General features: G+C 47.4%; 1 protein-coding gene across 1 annotated transcript; it reads right to left on the bottom strand.

The window, feature by feature from the left end:
- Positions 1-8,619: 8,619 nt before the first annotated feature.
- CLDN1 (claudin 1) lies at positions 8,620-20,181 on the bottom strand. The gene is made up of 4 exons (XM_027720797.2): positions 19,933-20,181; positions 11,609-11,773; positions 11,100-11,184; positions 8,620-10,598 (listed from the first exon to the last, which is right to left on the bottom strand). Exons 1-4 carry the CDS (start codon positions 20,153-20,155, stop codon positions 10,436-10,438), a joined length of 636 nt encoding a protein of 211 aa, XP_027576598.1. The 5' UTR covers positions 20,156-20,181; the 3' UTR covers positions 8,620-10,435.
- Between the last annotated feature and the right edge of the window lie 206 nt (positions 20,182-20,387).

Genomic DNA, 20,387 nt, shown 5'->3' with positions numbered 1-20,387 from the left:
TTAAAATTTGACTGATCATCTGTAACAGAATCCTGCCAACTGGTTTTCAAAAGTGATCAAGAACAGATACTACTTCTTTTTTTAATTGCTTCCGTCAAGCTTAATGGGATGTTCAAGCTGAACGAGTGTAAGTATACAGAGGTGGGTGTGGGAATGTGTCCCAGGTTGCACACACCACGTTCTTCTAGTCTTCTTTGGAAGAAGGTATCATCATTCTAGCAATCATCCTCAGCCATCCCACAGGTTTTGGGATGGATGGAGCCCATCACTTCCCTTCCCCACCTGCCCTGGTCAACCAGAGATGAGTTGTGGGAAGCTGACTCTGTGTCCACCCCCTTCCTGTGGTCTGTGCATGCAGCTGCCTTCACAAACAGAATTAAAGCCACATGGGAAGCATCCAGCAGGAAAAAAGAAATCTCTGACATGGAAGAGAGATAATGCTGAGTTACTAGTGTTAGGAGCAGACCCATGTACCAGGATTGTGGGGAGGGACACCTCCCATCACAGGCTGGGGGTTATGGCACATCCACAAGCACACCAGTGGTCTCCACAAATATGTGCAGCCACCTATCCTGAGGAGAAAAACACCGCTACTGGCACTGAGCAGAAACAGTCTTTCATAGGAAATCACCTCAATTGCTCCTAAAAGGAAAAGCTATGACTCTGAGAGGAAACTTTCCACTCTTGATTAGCTACATTGTGAGTTGTTCTGCAACAAATTCCACGGAAGGAAGAGTGTGTATTTAGCTTTTATCAGCTTTTTTTTTCTGGACTTCTTTCAGTTCTGCAGAAAGGTAAAAACTGAAATGTCCTGAAAGAATCTCCTGTGGGAAGTCATGGATGTTGTAATCACTGCTCTTAGCTCCCATTTGTCCAGGAGATATAAATCAAAATTACCCATGTCACAAGGGAGTCCCAAACACGCCTTTATCTAAATCTCATCGTGGAAGAGATTTGCAGATCCACTGCTTTACTTGCACATCTCTGCTCTGGCAGGAAGGGAGCAAAGCATGCCCTGCACTTCATGTGTCGTGCAGCTATTCTGTAAGAAATGCTTAACTGGACAAAACAGGGACAAGACTGTGGTCAGTCCCAAGACCCTCTGTGCTTTATTAGTCCTATCATTTCCATAGGAATCCCTTCTCTAAAATTGGTAGGAACAGCCAAGTTGTGCCCCAAAAGGGAGCCCAAGTGCTGCAATTCCCAGGCAGGCTCAGGGACACGGAGCACAACATCACCTGCTTCACCAGAGTTGTTACTGCACTGCAGTCATGCATGAACAAGTCGATTTAAGTGTATATATTTGGTTCTGTCCCACCCTTAATACATTATGTATTTTTCCAAGCTCCAAGCTGTTTGTACGGCTGGCACAGCTTAACTGAAGCCGCTGTTCAGAGGGGCTGAGGGCTGACTCCGTTTATATAATGCTGAAATAACTTGGGTTAGCAGCTCACCAATGGAACCCTCTGCCAGTTCGTGTGCACAGTGTGTCACTGCCCCTTTCACACAGCAGGGATTTAATTCCCCAGGTGAATAATAGAAGGAAAGGGAGGGCTAACTTCTGAATACCAGGACACAGATAAGCAAGTTTGCCCGTATTAGGAGGGGGTAAGCTGGCTTAGAGCAGGTACTTTACGAATCAGTTTGAATCCCCTCCAAAGCCCTTGTATTTTTGGGTCCAGGCAGACAAAGCAATGCAATCCTTCAAGTGTTCTCAGTGTTGACACACACTGCTGAGCTCTGTGTATGCCAAGATAAAGAGGCAGCCTCCAGTAGTCCATTATTCAGTGCTAGACAACTTGATTATGATGGAAACAAACCACTCTTTTGTAATATTGACATTGTGATCTACAGTAACAAGTTCTAAAAGGCCTGCCACATTTTGAACTACTACTATGGCTGTAATTAATGTCTTTAACTTGATCTGAAACACCTGATATATCTTCTTTGGAAAAAGGTTCATGCAAAGTGCAATTCTATAAGAGCAATTTTCATTTGCTGCTAACTTCACTCATAATGTTATCACCTTTCAAAGCTGGCCTGAGACTGGTTCTGGGAACAAATTGTAAGGAAATTCCTATTAAAGCACTGTCTTGCAGTGATAAGAGCTGCTTGCATCAGGACTAACTCATGCCTTCAGCAGAATTAGATGTGTACAAGGAAAATTTGGTCATTCTTCTGAAACATAAAATGCCAGGCAGACTCCTACTTTATAATCCAGTTTCTGAGGAATTCTGCAGAAAGCTTGGGAGGTTTGCAGGCCTGCCTTGCCCAGGGTTTTGCTGGTGCCAAAAGCGTGGTCCTGCCCTACTGCTCCACATTTCTTCCTGGACTCTGAGCTGGAGGCCCTGCTCCCTGCCTTCTGCTGGCCTGACCACCCACTGACAAACCCAGCAGTGAACTATTTGCTCAGCCCAATCTGTTCCAGAGATGGTAAAAAGGAGGAGTTAAGAATACATGGCTGGCAAGGGTGGACATCTCCTTTTCCAGGGCAGCTTGAGGACAAAGTGGTGCATCTTTATCCTGTGCCTGCAGCCAGAGTGAATAACTTATAACATCTGGTCAGCCCCACACCAACACACAGAGAGCTCCCTGAGCACATGGTAGATTTGTGGAGGAGGAGAAGCGCCAGCACAGATGACAGGAGACTCAAGTCCAGAGTCTTATGGATCTGTAGGCACTTCCCTTGGTTTTAGGCATTCAAGATTCAGGGCTATAGTTTACCTGCTGCCCATTTGTTAGCGGAGTGAACACACTGTCCTAACTCTCCAGGCTGCTCTGAGGATCATGAAGAATTTAGGTATAAAGAGCCGTGTAAGTTTTGTGGAGAGAAATACTTGCTCTGGAGTTAGCTTGAATTTCAAACAAGTATTTTGTCTATCTGCAGGGCTTAGTCCTGCAGACTTACCCCGAAACATGCAGCAGACAGCCTGGAGCAGTCCCATGAGCTCAAGTGTTGCATAGGTGTAAGTAATTATTAATAACAAAGCTACTAGGCAAACAGAGAGGCATGTTTGAGCCATGACAATGTTGTATCCCAAAGCAGGACCAGATCACAGAGCAGTAATTATTTGCTCTCAGTGCAAGTCTGTCTGTCCAATATCACCCTGGCACCCCAGTCTGTGTCTTCAGATCATTCGTGGTATTTCTGCTGCCATTGTTGGTACTAACAACAATATCCTCATCATTCTTGCCTGAAAAAAGCAGAGTAAAGGTTTACTCAGTTAGAGTAAAGGTTGTGGATGGGAGATGGAACTATATTTTTTGACACTAATCAGTGATTTGGGGGTAGTTCAAAAGCTTTAGGGAAATACTGCTTGGTCCAGTGCTGACACTTTAATTAACTTGGGCAGCAGTTCTTAGCGAACAGTGAGTGTCACTGCAGCAGATGCTGGGCTGTCACATTGTACCTGGTTCTGGAGTGTTCAGGGGGCTGCTCCCACCTCATGAAAGCCCCAACAGCTCAGCCCCAGCTGAGCTAGTGCCTGTTATTTTCTCCAAGATGGTCCAGCCACAGTCCTGTGTGGTGTTGTTTTTCATGTGGATGGAACATACTGCAGCTCCAATGTGAGCGAACACGTTAACATCAACAGAGCCTTTTCCCCAAGCTAAACATATTACAGCATCAGCAAATTACAGGGCACTGTAAATTAGACTCCCTCTTGTGCAGATTCTGCTTGCTGGGCCAAGGCCACATCCCTCCCTTAAGGAAGGCAGCGGCCGAGGGTTTCATTACTCCTCAGTCTCTCCTGCTCTGTGCACGGGGCTGCTCGGGCATGGTCACATTTCTGCTCATGCTCCCGGAGCATCCATCCCACGCATACTTCTCCAAGGATGCTTTTGTCATGTTGCAGTATGACAGTTACTAGTAAACCTCCACAAAGGCGACTACCTGTAGGTCTGGGTCAGTTGTGGGACATTTTTACTCACTGGTGAAAAAAAAAAATACACATAGGAAGGGGCTGGCTTCCCCTTTCTGTCTCCAGTTTCTGAGCTCCTGTGTTGAAATCCCGAAGTCAGGTAAACAAGCAGACACCTGGCTCTCTGACAAACATGTTTTGGCCAATGTGTTTTCACCAGACCTTTTCTGCAGAACAGAGTGTGGAGAAATGTTATTGTGGGTCTGGGAAAAACAATCATTGAAATGAACCGTTGAGCTCTTTTCCCTGGAAAAACAACAAATGCAGCCCACACTGTCCCATCCCCCTTGCTGCAGCTGGCAGCTTTGCTCGCAGGAGTAACCCGGAGCTTCCAGCTCCGGTTGTGTGTGACAGAGCTCTGCCAGCTCCAAGGCTGGGGCTCTGCCATGCACACCTCAGGGCAGTTCCTTCGGGAGCTGCATTTCAGAAGAAAGGCACTAAAAAAAGGCAGCAAAAGAGGATCAGACACAGGTAAATGATTATTTACAGCTGCTGCTATGGGGAGTGTTACACAAGAGGAGGGTGGAGCGCGTTCCACCGCCCTTCCACAGCTTGTGGGCAGAAAAGCCGATCACCGCCGTGGTGTTTCTACTCCCCCAAGACGGAGTTAATACTGTTTACCTTGTAATAAGAATGCTATTTCTTGCTTTTTTTCCCTTGGCTGAGCTTGTTTTAAGTCTCCCCTGCTGCTGTCCTGCTGGGGCAGCTGGCTCCAAGGGCAGCCAGGAGTGCTGGGCTGGGAGTACCAGAATCCCACGCCTCCCACCTGCTGAACCTTGCTGTGTGGTTCCCAAATTAAAAATCAAAGCCCTTGTCTGCAGTGGGAAGTGAATCCATGGCAGGGGAGAACCCTGTTACTAGCACATAGCTGAGTCTTTCCTAGGAGCCAGGGATGTAGGCACTAACTTGGCACTAGCTAATTTCATGTTGTTCTTCCCTCCCTGCTGCCTGCAGGAGAATCTTTCTCACTTTTTTTTTTTTGTCTTCATTAAAACCCACCTGAAAACTATTGGACACTGGCAGAAGCTGTCTTTGTACCCCTCAGTCCTGGGGAACCTTGCTGGCAATGCAGGTGGAGGTTCTTAACTGTGATGAAAGGGTTTCTTCTCTCACTTGATGTGAAAATGCATTTTTGTTACATCAATCACATCCTTCACCTGGACAAGAGCTTTTGCAAGTCTTTTTAGTGAGTGAAGTACAAAAATACCATGAATAAGAATGGAGACTTGTGCAGTGTCCCAGAATGTGCCACCAGCTCATCTAACCCAGCCTGGCTGTACCAGTCAGGAACAGCCTAGTGTTAGATGGTTAGATGGTTAGATGGACACTTTTCCAAACGGTCCTTCCTCAAGGAGGAGGGAAGACCTGGACAATTACAGTGAAGAAGGGCACAAGGGAAACAGAGCCTAGAGTCAGAGCAAAACAAAAATATAGGAAACTTAACATCAAAGTTCACGTTTCTCACATCAAAGCTGCTCCTGGGCCCGGCTGACAAACTAGGTAGGAGTGGAGGGCAGTTTCTGTGCCTCAAGGCAAGCCCAGCAGATGTGTTACCCAGATGAGTTGCTCAGTGCTTGGCCCCCAGCCCGGGCAGGACCCACCAGCTGAGGGCTGCTTACAGCCCCTGCAGCAGCAAAGCAGGAGCACCCACAGGCTCCATACCCAGGGACTCCTGTTGTCTGCAGCAGGTCTCTGTAGGAAATGTAGACCCTAGAAACACCGAGTCCCAGACACAGTATGCTAGGAATCCAGGCAGGGCTTTTCTGGAAAAGCTGTAGGAGTTGGGATGTTTTCCAATCAAGCACATGAGGCTCAACAAAGGAGTGTTTTTCCCTTTCTGCTCAGTGATGCAGATGCCAGAGTGCAGCACTTCAGGAGCTGCAGAAAGGGTCAAAAGCAACATGCTATAGAAGACCAAGCTCCTTGTTGCAGGCTGGACTTCTAGAAGCAGGCAAACAACAACTAGGCAAATTGAAAAAACAGTGGGAGTGGAGGAATGAAGAGTCTAATGAAGGGGGTAGGGAGAAAATCCTTGCAATACGGTTTGTGTTGCAATCAGAAGGCCAGTTTGGAAAGTTCAGATCAGTTGTCCACTTGGATGCAAAGCTCCAGATGAAATATGTGGTTGTTATAAGTCTGTGGCTCACCTGCCCATCTCTGCTCTGTGTGACAGCAGCCATCTCCTCTGCCAGTCAGTAGGTGCTGAGGTGGTGGGCAAACATTGTGGGGGAGTAATCCTGATGGCATACACACAAGCTGGCAGGACTCTGGCCACCTGTGAGGTCTGACATTTCAAGATTTATTGAAAACATCCCTGCTCATTGCAGGGGGGATAGACTAGGTGACTTTTAAAGGTCCCTTTTGTGATTTGACTGACACTGTGCAAAGAGCTGATTGCAGAATAACTTTTCAGGTAGACTCGAGTGTAAGACCTTGGAGGATGCTGCTACTATTGACATCTTTTAGCTGGCCTTTGTGAAAACACTGAGATAATTTTACATCACTGTCACTTCACCGGTTGCCCCAGTTATTCCAGGTCTCCATGCTCAGGACAATAGGGTTGAGCTCTTTCAGTCTGGTTACTCATCTAGATTTATAAATCTACTTTTGCGGAACTTCAGAAAGTTACTGCCATTTCTGGGGTTTTCTTTTAAGCAGAAGTCCTGCATTAACTTCTGTCCCTCAGTAATGCCATTATTTGTTTCTGCCTTATATTTAAAAGATTCTGAGCTTTTATTAGTATTTCACTAACATTTGTCACCAGATCTCTTGGTTACTTCTGGGATCTTAGTTGTAAGTTTTCAATGGTTTAATACTCTTTATATGTTCAGAGCAGCACAGAAAACAAAGCCAAATTTATTACAAGAAGCTCATGTACAAATCAGAACTGAAACTGGTAAAGGCGTGAGCATGGATGATTTCTTAAAATTGAATTGGAGAAGACAAGAAATCCAACAGGCTGATGCTATTGCAAAAACATCTTGAGCTCTCTTACTCCTTTGAGATATCTAAGCAATATAAATGAGCATGTAATTCCCACTGACAGTCAAGTTCCCTGCATAGCATACAGAGCTTTGGCACAATGTGAATAATAAATATGGTATGGAAGAAGATGCCAAGAAGCAGTCAAAGTTCCCATTGTCTGCACAAATGCCATCATTTCATTGCAGGAATGCCAGTCACACGCAAAGATTGAAACCTAGTGAGAAACTCTTCCCCAACTTTCAACCCATGTAACTCCTTTCCTATGCAACCTACAGCAGAGATGGCCAAAGGGCTGTAAAAAACACAGCCAAGTAGGATTGCATGATCACACAAGAAAGGCAGGGCAAATGAAGGTTTGGCTGTGAATTTTGTCAAATTAAAAGTATAGCAAACAAACAAACAAGGTAGCCTCTGGCTCCTTCATCTGTGCCAGTCTCACACACAGATCTGCATCTCCTGCAGTGGTCAATTTTTGCCAGCTGCTGAGAAGTCCTACTGATCATTTTATAGGTGGGATTGCTTTCCTCTCTTCTGCCCAGGAAACTTCAGAGCAGAACTTGCATAAGTCCTTGGAGAGGGAGAGAGCATGAAAACATGGGAAAAAATTAATCTCAATGGAAATCCTTGACTAATTGACAGGCTGGAATAAGAATGACCATAGACCCCAAACTATGCCAGGCAACCAGCCTGCTCCAGGCACTGCAAGCTCACTCAGCCAGCCACATGCCTGGCTGTTTTGCTTTGCCAGCTTTACAAGGCCTAATTAGCTCTATTCCTTTTGTTTGTAATTACAAAAGCAAACAGCCCTTGGAGAGTGAGGGACTAGAAGAGGTAGCTCCTTGACTGAGCTTAAGAAAATGTTTTAAATAAAGTTTGCCTCTCATCACAAGTACTTTAAAATATGAAAAGGATGAACACAAGAGCCCTGGCAAATGGAAAAAGGTTTCCAGGGCAGATAGAAGCAGGGCAATAGAACCTTGCTACCCTGGGGATGTATCAGTGCAGGTTAGAAGAAACCATCCCCATCAGGAGCCATTCTCTACCTGGCCTGCAAAAAAGGTACACCCAACTGGTCGTGCTGTCACAACTAGCAGAAGCACAGTACACTCCCCAAGGGGCTTTAGAGTGAAATGGATCCTCCCACAGCCCATCTCTTCATGGCCCTGTTAACCCAGAAATATCAAGGAGGTGCACATAAGAGCTTAAGAGACACACACGGATCAGCAGGTCTCTCACTGCTCTGAAGGCAGAGCATCTCATGCAGGTAGCCATAGCCTGCACATACCCTAACCCAGATACAGCCATGGAAAGCACAACTGCACTGAAACAAAGCACCTCTCCTGGGAGCACCATGGCTCCACACCCCCTCCATCCCTTCCCCATTCCTGCAGCTCCCACTCCCCCTGTAAGGGAGCCATCTGCCTTCCCCCTACCCCTTCCTGCTCCACCCAGGGTGTAGCCTGCCTTGCCAAGGAGCAGACCTTCTGGTTCCTGGGCTGCAATCACAGCAGATTACTGGGTGAGTTTCTGCCAGAGGCCACAACTGCCTGACTCACTGCAGAAGATCTGTCCCCACCTATGTCTGCTGTAGATACACACAGCTAAACAAGCTCCATCCTGGCAGGCAGCCTCCCAAAAGCCCAAGCCCCACTCTTCTCTTCCATGCACACCATCCAAGTTCTGCTCAAAAATAAGAAATGAAGTAATAGCCTGATTTTCCTTAAAAAAAGTCCATTTATTGAAATTGTTTAAACACTTTATACAAGTTCCCAATACAAGCTTCTGCTCCCTGGCTCAGGGCTAATGCAAATACAAAAGCATAGTCTTCATCAGCTCTTTAATGTGACCTGAGCTGCCACCTCCTAGGACAAGAGGTCTCACCAGGCAGCTGCTGTGCACAGGCAATTCCCCATGGAGAACTGGAAGACATGTGACCCAGCTCCAAGTACAGGCCAACATCAGCTCAAGCTGAAGCCAATGCTCTGGTTGGTTTCTTTTAGTAACTTTATGCTGCAAAAGTCAGGTAAGACAGAGGTACAAGGCTTGTACAAACCACCAACACCACGGTGGTACATAGCTCAGTCAGAGGCTCTCCCTGTCTACAGAAGGAAATCAAGAGACCTGATGCCTCTGAACACATACACAATTATAAAGCCTGGTCAGAAGCAACCGTTTTCCTTCTATACAAAAAGGTTGAGCTTTGGAGAGGTGGTACCATCCTTCTAGGAATTACAACATTTAACTCCCAGGATAAGTAAACACCGAGTGACTGACTGGGTGTTTCAGGGGAAGAAGTGGGAATGTTTAATAAACTGCATGATTTCTTTTTTTTTTTTTTTTTGGATATGACTCAATATGCAAGGATAGCTTTATCTTTAAAATGTTTGTTTCTTCCTCTTTGGTGAGCTTGGATTACAAGAAAATGTCATAAGCTTTGGATCAGTTTTCTTAGAATTTGCCTTCATATCATCACTGAAAGTGTTTAGGAGAAATACAGGATGGAATGGCAGCGTGTGAGGTATCCTTGGGGAAACATCAGGGAGTGGCAGTGCATTCAGTTTGGTTTAACACAACTAGCTGCATAAGGCAAACAGAGATCAGTAAACTAAGCCCAAATGATCCAAGGAAAGAGAGAAGTGTTAAAAGCTGACCTGTAACACACAGAAGTGGATAAAGATTCAAGCTCAGCTACCAGGGTGGGAACAAGGAGAAAATCACTGGCAGCACTCAATGTCTAAGGAACAGCCCCACCAGAGACACAGTGAAAACAGAAGGCAATTTTGAGCTCTTCCCTGGCACCAGGCAAACCTGCAGCTGCTTTGGGAGTCTGATAACTTCTGTAGTTGCTACCTTACACTTCATCTTCCTTTGGCCAACAGCATGTGCACGGACAGCATGGATTTCTGTAAAGTCACTGCAATTTAATAGCGTCTGACCCTTTGTCTGCACAGAAAGCAGGGTGTTGTGCTGAAGATGATGCCAATAAGACAGTACAAGAGTATTTTACATCTCTTCAAACATTCCTGCATTTAAAGTCCTTCCCCCAGAATTATGTTTCCCCTTAAGCTATTGGTTTCATCATTTTGTATAGAATATATGTTCCTTTAATTTCTACACACACCACACTGGGCTCTAACTTAGTGGGATATGGGACTGAATTGTTACCATCTATTTAGAAAAAAAACAAAAACAAACAAAAACCAAAAACAAACCTAAAAAAAGCACCAACATCCATCTATAAAAACAGTATCATTTTCCCTTTTACTCCCAAATGCTAAACTTAACCCAAGCTTGGAGGTTTCATCTTTCCAGTGGCAATACCTATGAACCTAGGCTGGCCTGCCTCCATGGGCTGGGAGAGAAAGGAGAAGTTATGTCCAGTAGCAAAGAGGATTACAAAAATAGACACATTTTTGGGAGAAGAGGAAGGCAGAACCTAGAGCCTGGACTCTGCTCAGGACAGTGGCATTATAGTGTCCTCTCCAAAACGCTTTCACTACCAGTGCTGGTGGCTCCTCTTCTTTGTTTTATTATACATAATCCTTCCCTGTGGAGGAGGCATTTTTTGGGTAGCCTCGGGTGGGTGGATATGAAGTTTCTCTCCGTGGACAGGAACAGCAGAGGAAGGATCCCCCCAGTATGGCCAGAGATGAAGCTGCCCAGCCGATGAAGAGAGCTGACCCAAACTCAAATCTGGGGGAGAAAGAAGGGAGAAAGTGAATAACACTGTGATCCAGAGGTATTACTCGTAGTAATATGTTCACACAAAGCAGAAGGAAGCAGAAACTGGGATGGACATGGCTTCCTGCAAGGCAGCAGTTTGGAGCAGTCTGAGACTTTGTTGACCCTCAAATCCAGACCTTCAACATCAGGTTAGTCCAGTATTTTGGGTTACCCCACACAGCTGCAAGTGTGCAGGGTGTGAACTGAGGCCAAGCTCTGTGCAAACCAGTAGTAGAAGAAAATCGTAGAAGTCACATCAGTCAGGTCTCTGTCAGTGACGCTGCCTTAACAGAAAGCCAAGACCTAAAAGCCACATGGATAATCTGGTCCCAACTCTTTCTGCACAGTTTGAAGCCAACCCAGTTAGCTCAGAAAATTTCCTTTTTCTTTTGAGCTGCTGCTACTCAAAACTAAGCCCTGTGAGCATTTGCCACACTAAACTGTAATGTCTTATACCCAAAGGGTCAGTACCTGGTGTTGACAGGGGTGAAAGGGTCATAAAAGGCCCGAGCCACTCTGTTGCCATACCACGATGTGGCCACCAATGCTGCCAGACCTGCACATAAAGGGAACACAATGTCATGGCTTAAGAAAAAACAATAAAATCACTGCAAAAGTATGCCTGCAGCAGAATCAGCATCGCGACTAATGGCTCAGCTGCTGCTACCCTGGGCAGTTCTGAGCTGTTCCAGTTAGTGCTGGCTGGAAGAAAAGCTAAGAAAGGATTTGAGGTCCCCCCACAGTTACACTGCACCCAAAGCAGGACTGCTGACAGCCTTTCACTGAAGCAGGGTCAAAGGCAGCTCTGCTAACAGATATTGAAGGCATGAAGTCCACATAGAGAGAGAGTGTAATGCTAATGCCAACAGACCCATTTGATGCCTCAGGCAGCCAGAGCAACAGTGCCAAAGTCTGCTAAGACCAAAATGCCATCTAGGAAATAGCACATTTAACACTAAGCGCATCTGTATGTTACCAACCTGAAATGACGAAGATCACCCCACCAAAGACAGCCATCCGCATCTTCTTGACCTGGTCATCTTCCATACACTTCATGCATTTCATGCCAGTCACAGCAACAAACAAACCCACGAGCCCCAGGAGTATTGCAGCCACCATCAAAGCCCTCGTGGCTTGCAGACTGCCTGGAAGACATGAGGATTTGAGTTACCACAAAGAAAACTCGAAATACAAATAGGAATTCAAATTGCTGACTCGGTAATCATGTGTCAAAATACTCCTATTCCCTGGATACATCCAAACAAGACACTCCTTTTTAGCTTTGGTCTCAACACTGTCATGCATCAAGATCAGAGGACTCTCAGCCTTTTCTAAAATGCATGGCAAACAAGGGCATGCAGCCTTTCTGCAGGAAATGACCTGGGAATTGCCCTCAGACATCTTTTCTTCCTTGATCATTTGAATCCCAATTGGAAGGACATATCTGTTTATCAAAAGAAGTATTCAGATTTAGGCTCTACCTTGACAAAGCACTTAAGCACACGTTTTAATATGAATAGTGCCATACATATGAATAGTCCCACAGCAGACGGCAAAGCCCCTTTACTGTTCAACACTTCCAAAACCTGCCTTTAATACAAATAACTAAGTACCGATTTAGATTTTTGTTTTGTGCTAAACTCTCCGTTTGAATCCCAGAGGGTACAAAAATGCAATTGCAACAAAAACAGGATTTTCCCAGCCAATTGAAAAATGGGTTGTTTTCTACCTAAAATATTTGGCTTAGTTGACTCAAATGCTTTAAGAGCCTCTTGTGCTTTTGAAGACTTGGAACATGGGGTGATGCCTCCCATCTGCAAGTGTTGAATTTGCCTGAGTTCTCAGAAGACAGACTTGATGTACTTTATCCAAGATTTGGTTTTATATGGACTCAGCTGAAGGCGTAGACACACTAACCCTATGAATGTTAGTTACTGAATTTGTATTTTCTTGATACCAAAGAATAAAAATAATTAAATTAAGTCATTACTAAAAAAAACCTCAGGTGACAAAACATCTGACTAGCAGTGAAATAAGAGCCTGAGCTTTATTGTCTGGCAAATCAGGTTTGTTTGAAAGGTATGTATTTTAATATACAGTCCTGTAAAGATCTGGGAACAAACAGGGTTGGTTAATAAAAGGAATAAGCTCCCAGGAGCACGCTGTAACCAAGGCAGCAACAAGTGTCCCCTGATACAGAAGGTTATCTAGCAGTGACACAGCTACTAGCAAACTATCACCAGAATCTTTCCCAAGTCTGGAGCTCACCCTTTCAAACAGCCTGACTGCCTCCTGCAAGCGCTCTGCAAAGCACTTCAGGCTTGGAAATTACAAGACTTAAGCCTATAACAGAGCAACTTCACACTCAGTCAATGCTGGTATGTGAACCCATCTGAGTCCCTGATTCAACAATGGGCTCTCTGGCTCAATCTGAAACTCAGGAGTTCAGAGCTGGCACTGGCCAGGAGGGGAGCAAAGGCTCACACCCATCCTCTGCAGCTTCTTTACAACACTTTGCCCCACAGGACCGCTTGTGCAGGAAAATTCCTGTGACACACACCGACACTAGGCTGTCAAGACTCCAGTTTTCTGGATCTGCCTCTTCACATAGATTATGTTTTGTAAACAGATTATGAAAATAGTTACAAATAATACAATAAAAAGGCAATATTCAGAGCAACAGGAAGTGACACTTTGATGAAATGGAGTCTCGGCTTTCTTGGGAAAAAAGTAACTCAATCATCCTGGCTAATGTTATCTCTTGCTTCCTTAAAGGGGAAGGTGACACGCCTCCACACCACCCAGGTGTTAATCAAAACCCATCTGCTGCACTGATTGCAGAAACCCATTAACAAAGCCATTTGTCACTTAAGCATAAATCACCACAGCAGTATCCAAACTCGTTTTTAATTGATTTATCTCCAACGTTAGAGATTGCACTCCAAAAGTAATTTCTATCTTACAAAAGTAATGCCAACTTTCAGAAAGGTTTCAGCTGACAAATTACCACCCAGACAGCCAATTCAGCTGCCATACATTTAAGGCTAAATTGTGGCCTATTGCAGCAACTCTGAAGAGGCTGAATGGCTGAATACTATTTTTACTTAGCATGGGAAAGGGTATTTTTTGCAGAGATAAGACAAACCTGTTTTATCAAGACTACAGTAAGTTGGGCTCAGTCTTGCTGCATGAGAAATTACTTTATAGGAGAGGGTTTTGAAAGAGTTCTTTCATAAGGCTGGAAACAGGCAATGTTATCTCTAAAAACTAGAATACTACTTGAAAGGGTGGGAAGAGACCTCTCACCTTCAAACACGATGCTAAGGAACAAACACGGGAAAATGCTGAAAAATGTTTCTATGACCTCTGAAGACCTAGCTATGAAACCTGCTAAAATCTCAAGATGTGTAAGTATTAACTGGATGCATGCCATGGCACAATAGCTTTGCAGAAACAGTTGAACAAAACACAGCATTGTGAGCATTTCCCAGAGCTGCCTCCTCTCAGCAGAGCCTGGGGGAACATCTCCTGGTGCCCTCACCCCCTCCTCATGCAGAGCTCAGTGGCATAGGAGGACAGAAGCATTTTGGAAATTTGCAGTAGGGCAGAAAAACAGGTTGAAGCATTTGCAGAACATACTGTTCCTTTATCCCAAGAAGCTGTAATGTGACATGGCTGTATTAGCCAACCACCCTCCACCCGCCCTGTGCTCTGAGCACAGGCTGGGAGGCGGCGTTTTTGTCCTCCTACCACTTTTGCAATGTGTGCAGTGCACTGACCACAGTTAATCATCACACAAGCTACTAGTTATTAACTACACATTAACAGCCATGTTGTCAATGGAAGCTGCACATCCAGAGGCTGGGAAAGCTAGTTTAATAATAGTTTTGTTGTTCACATGGGCCTTTCCAGGTTCTTTAAAAATCCAAACTTATACAAGTATACTATTGTCTTGACCTGCTAAACAGGACTGGCTACCGACAGCAAGTAGAAGTACTCCACAGCAATTTAATTTTATGACTTCTACCATATTAGAGAGACATCAGGATTTCCCCCACACTCTTTGCTGCTGCAACTGTCTTACCAACAGGAAAGCCCAGGCAGTCTCAGGAGCCCTTGGGGAAAAACAGTCCTGTACAAGGTGAGACAAACTGGCCTGGCACCCAACAACAGCTGTCAGATGGCAACAGTATTTTGTAAATATAAACCAGTATTGACCAGTATTTGAAGCCAAGCCTTTTTGTTGCTGGTTAGTAATGAGAGACACAGCCTGAAAAGCCTATAGCAAGAAAGCAGCTAGGAGTGAAGAACAGAGGCTTAAAACTACTGTTAACAGTTAATAACAAATGTGTATTCTGCAAGGCATATAATACCACTTAAGTTCACAAACATGCTGCTGCAGCTCATATCTGTTTCACATAATAAACCCTACTTGTTTTAAAAACGTGCCAACAAACAGTCCTGAGTTATTGTTAGTGGGTTTGGACACAAACTACTTGATACAATTTATCTGAAGCCTACTTCTTCCTTCCCACAACTATCATCAACTGACACAAAAGTAATTGCTGGTAACTGCTTAGTTATATATATATATATGTATATAAATATATATATATAAAATACTTCAAAAGTACTTCACCTGCAGATGTTTAAGGGCTTTTTTCCATCATCAAATTTCCTTATTTAATCTGTTTATGTAATTAACTCTACAGAAAAGCTGTTGGGAAAGTGCCATGGGATTTTTGTAATGCCTGTTTGTAATGCAAAATTGCTGTAATGGCTCTGTGTGCAGATTATTCTCTGATAGGGATGCTCATTGACAGCCTTACTTGTATTTAAAATATGGACTTTTCCTTCCCTTCCCACGGGCCTCCATGCAACTAACTGATGACAGAAAACCAGTGAAACAGATGCTGTGCAGCTCCCTCTAATCTCTGCAAGGGAAGTTCCCCGGGAGTTACAAGCAGCTCCGCAGTGGAGGAAGCACGTTATACCATCCACCTCCAAGAACAGTCAGCAGCCTTCAAATTCAAATCCTTCCCACCAGGGTTTATGAACGCTGGATCCCCTGGAAGGAGTGGGATCCGAGATCCTGCTGGTCCACCCTGCCAGCATGTGAAAGTTACTGTTGTGATCTCAGCTTCAGAGGTGGCCAGCAAACATCTCTCTCACTTGCAGTCATTCTCACTGCACCCAAAAGCTACTAATGGCTTGGAGGCTTTTAACCCCCTTACCAGACCCTGCAAAGACCCACCCTGCATACCCATTACCTTCAAAGCACCCCACCACAAGTCTAGAAGACTGTACAGAGGAATCTATGCAAGACAGTAACTCTTGAGTCATGTTTCTTGACAAAATGGGAAAGGTGGGAAGTCCTCATTGCATGTCCAGTGCAAAAGCAGCAAGTTCAGTATATGACTGTGGCCTTGTACTCCTGCAGAAAGCAGGAAAGGTTCAGCATCCTCCTACACTCACTAACAGAGAAAGGGTGGTGCTAAGACAAGCAGCACATGGTGCCACCATTTCCAGATTCCTGGTCAAAGGAGACCTGGGCAGCCTGTTTTCCCACGAAGCCTGGAAATTCCCTTACCAAGAGATTTAGTAACACATAGTAACACCAGCTACTAAAGCTGCTTAGAAGCTGCTTGTAGAGCAATAAAGCCTGTGTATTGCAACAGACTCTCATCCCCTCCTGCAGAGGCACCAGGGCACACAAACAGCCTCGGTGGCATTCCAAGTAACCCTCTACCTTCCCAAAGCCAGCACAAGTGAGACTGTTTTATCAGTCAATCACGATTTTTCATGAGGAAGGAACAGGGATTGAGAAACACAGTAGCAAATTAACCCTTAACCCACATGAAAGGACAGATACCAGCAGGTTTTACCTGCTTACTCCAGATCTAAAGATGGAGAATTGGACACATGCCCCTCATGCTTTGTCCCTCCCTGGGCCATCCTCCCAACTCCCCTACCATCACCGCTGAGCTACTGTAACCTGAGCATGAACCTTTCCTTCCCCCCACCCATTCTCTTCCCCAGCTCCTGGAATGGGCTGAGCCACTATGGTAAAGGTGTAGGAGGGAAGATTTCACATTTCACATGCTGCTTGACCCAGAGGGTATTCAAACCCTTGTTTATTTTCTGGGCTAGGGCACAAAGGCTCATTGTGGATGTACTAGGTTTGGTGATGAAGTGATAGATGAGTCTCAGCTTGTCTCAAGCACAGAACCTCTCCCAGCAAAACCAAACAGGGTTGATGAGTATCTTCAGCTAAAACAGCCTAGACAGGACCCAGAACAATCTCTGCTCAGAACAGGAGAATGTGCTTAGGTGGGGCTGAAATGTTTCAGAGACAGGTACGAGGAGCCCTACATCCTCCTGTCTGAGACCATCCCCCTGAGACCCCGAGGAGCACAAAGCTGAGCTAAGCTCCATGGACCATGCTGGAGGGCCACAAGAACAATGCTGAGGCTGTGCAACAAAGCCTCGTTGCAAGGGTGGCATTTGTTGCCTCTGTGTCTGCGTGTGGCCACGCACTGCTTTTCACGTAAGCCAGCAAAACGCAGCCTTTCTATTGCCTGAATAGGAGCAGTGACATAAGCCCTCAGCTGAACACAGCTGCGGGAGAAGTGCCAGCATGGGTGCACTCCAGCAGTGTGCCCACACGGGAAGCTTGAGGCCCCTCACTTGATTAATGGTGCTCATCAGCTTGTGCCAACCCCACCTCTGCCATGCAAAATCGGTCCAAGCAGCCAAACACTGACACATCCTAAGGAATGGCAACAGCTACCAGATACCCAAAAGTTTGCTGGCAAAGCCTTTCAGTGTTCTCACAACCATGAGTTACTGCAGGTGTGAGAAGGTTCAGTCCTTTCTACGGGGACAAAGTAATTACAGATGTGAGCCTCTCCCATCAGCTCACGAAGCTCTGACATGTGAAGCTCTGGCAGAAAGCTTGGCCGGGCAGAAGTTCTGCTCACACAGCTGTCCCACCTTCCACCTTCACCAGAATATAGATAAATGCAGTAAGGGAGCTCTCCACTGCATCTATGCCAGGGTGCAGCTGTCGGTATAGATGGTTTTGGTTTGGTTCTTGGTTGGTTGGTTGTTTTTTGTGTGTGTGTGTTTGTTTTGTTTTGTTTGTTTTGTTTGTTTTTTTTTTTCATCTCCACCCAAACCAGCGCTGCTGGTCCCTGCCCGTGCCTATGTGGCTGTAAAACCTTGAAGGCACACCAGGAGGGAAAACAGCAGATAATGGGATAACGTTTATACCCCCAGGCACGATCTGCTTTCAAGCGGGAAAGGCACAACCTAAGCTGAGGGACCGGAAAAAACGAGCGGCCCTTTCGCCAGCCCTCACTGATTTTCCCAATGACATCCCCTGCGACCTCCCTGTTTCTTGGGAATTTTCAAGCATGCTGAATTGCAGGGCCAGGGGCAAGGCGAGAACACAAAAGGTGGCACACATACTACGAGCTCAGCCTTGGTGCTTGGCACCTCCCTCCCCCGTAGCCGTAAAAGAGAAGAGCCTGTGTTGTTCGCTGGACAAAGGTGAGGGGAGCAGCTGGTTTCGGTGCTCAACCATGAATGGGCCAGGTCTGGAAGGCCTGGGGCAGGTTTCTGGGAGTCTGTTCACGGCGGGTTCCGGAGTTGATTCCGCAGGCAGGTCTCATTTACAGCACAATGGGCTGCGCACAGCCCCCGAGGCAAGGTTACCTTTCGCAACCCATCCAGGGGGTGGATGGAGATTCCTCAGCCCTGCTGGCACCTTCGCCCCCCACCCCCAGTGCGAGATAAGAGGCTTGATGCTGAGCTTACACATAATTACCACTCAAAGCATCCCGGACTGTGTGCTCAGCCCTGCCCCGGTTAGCTCAGCCCCGCACCCCGCGAGTGCCAAGTGGGTGCGCAGCAATCCCGATGGGAGCAATCCGCACCTCTGCAGGGCCCACGGGCGTTCGGGGCAAGGGAGCAGGATGGACTGACGTGGGCTGGCCGCGAAAGTGGGGCGGGGGTGGTCCGACTTCACTGCGTGACACACAGGAAGGGCTAGTGGTAATCGGACTCGGGGACACTCCCCATAGGCCTCGGTTTAGGTGAAACTGCCTGCTCAATCCTTCGGGAAAGAGAAGGTGACCAAGGTGGTAATTATTATTTTATTAATTATGGAGGGATGAAGCTGTTCCAGGACTAGGGATGAGGCCAGGGATATTGAGAAAGGAATACTTTTTTAAAATCCCTTTGGGTGTCGGCATAAGTTTTCTTCGCCAGCGCTCTAGAAACAGCCCTCACTTTGGGTTCCAGCTCGGCGTGAGCACCCCGAGTGACACCCCAGCCAGCCAGGCTACACCTCCTGTCTGCATGAAATGGCTTTACCGTCCCACGACAAGATAAGAGACTAAAGATTACTTTGACTGGTCTGCCTAAAAACTGCAGGCAGTGCTACCTGGGCAGGAGGCCAGCTCACCTGACAGCCCTCTGCTTAAAAGCTCCACGGGAACAGCAGCGACTTTCCCAGAGAACAAAAGACCGAAACAGTCAAAGGCAAACAGGACCCGTACTCTAAAAGCCCACTCCGGCCCCGCTGCTGAACTCTGCTCCCTCTCAGCCGTGTTTAGTCCTCGGCTAAACCTCCACAGCCAAAAGCTCTTGTTCACAAACACGGCGCTTTCCCGAACACACGTAGAGATCTGACCCTACACCTCCCGGGACCTTTTTCTTTGGGGGGGGGTGGGTGGTGTGAACGGGCAGCCGGCGTGCGGGCAGGGGGCTGCGGGGCGTGCCCGGCTCCCTGCCCGGGTATCGCCCGCGCTCGGAGAGGCGGCACTGCCCAGGGTGCCCCGAAAGACAGTCACTGTAGAGTCACCCTCAGCTCCGGCGGGGAACGCACGGGGGGACCCCAAGAGACACGCATCCGACCCCCGACAGGACGAAGCGTCACCAAAGAGATGCGGGACCCCGAGCCCTGCACCTTCAACCCCAAAGGGCCAGGCTGCGTAATTCCAGCGGGACAGAGACCGTGAGACCCGACAGCAACAGCACCCCCACCGCGACAAGCTCTTAGGATGGGTGGGAGGGACGACACACGCACGACGCGGCGCAGACGGGACACTGGACGTGCGACAGGGCTGGCACCGCCAGTTCAGGTACTTCAGCTGAGCTTCGACGCGACCGACACCGCCACGGGGTAGCGACCCCACGGGGCTGGAATTCCCAGCCCCGACTGAAGGGGCACCGGGGAAGAGGGGACGGTCCCGACGGGACGGGCAGCCCCGGCCCCCTCACCACCCAAGCCCCGACTTACCCTCCAGCTTGAGCAGCGAGTCGTACACCTTGCACTGGATCTGCCCCGTGCTCTGCATGGCGCACGACATCCACAGCCCCTCGTAGAGCGCCTGGGCCGTGACGATGTTGTCCCCCGCGTAGGATGCCATCTTCCACTGGGGCATGGCGGTGCTGATGATGATGCCGATCCAGCCCAGGAAGGCCAGCACGAAGCCCAGGAGCTGCAGCCCTCCGCTGGCCATGTCTGGGGTGGGGACGGGGACAAGTGGCTGTGAGGGGACCGGGAGCGCGCGCCCGCTCCTCTCTGCCGCGCGCACGGCTCTGCCGCCCGCGCGCCGCCCCGCGCGCCTCTTAAGCCCGCGCACAGCGCGCCCCCTGCCGGCCGCGCCCCGGCCCCGCCCCGCGGGGGTTCCGCGGCCCCGCGCACCCCCCGAGCCTCCCCCGCACCCCCCGAGCCTTCCTCTCGTGGTTGCA

Source organism: Pipra filicauda, unplaced genomic scaffold (genome assembly GCF_003945595.2).
Source record: "Pipra filicauda isolate LSUMZ 115617 unplaced genomic scaffold, ASM394559v2 scaffold98_size3848907_pilon, whole genome shotgun sequence".
Classification (NCBI taxonomy): Eukaryota; Metazoa; Chordata; class Aves; order Passeriformes; family Pipridae; genus Pipra; species Pipra filicauda.
This window is presented reverse-complemented; position numbering and strand designations above follow the sequence as displayed.

Excerpts from the sequence above, each read along its gene's own strand:
- CLDN1 (XM_027720797.2), bottom strand. The coding sequence starts at position 20,155 with ATGGCCAGCGGAGGGCTGCAGCTCCTGGGCTTCGTGCTGGCCTTCCTG. Across the intron at positions 11,774-19,932 it reads CTCGCTGCTCAAGCTGGAGG|GCAGTCTGCAAGCCACGAGG; the intron begins GTAAGTCGGGGC and ends CATGTCTTCCAG. Across the intron at positions 11,185-11,608 it reads GGTGATCTTCGTCATTTCAG|GTCTGGCAGCATTGGTGGCC; the intron begins GTTGGTAACATA and ends CTTTATGTGCAG.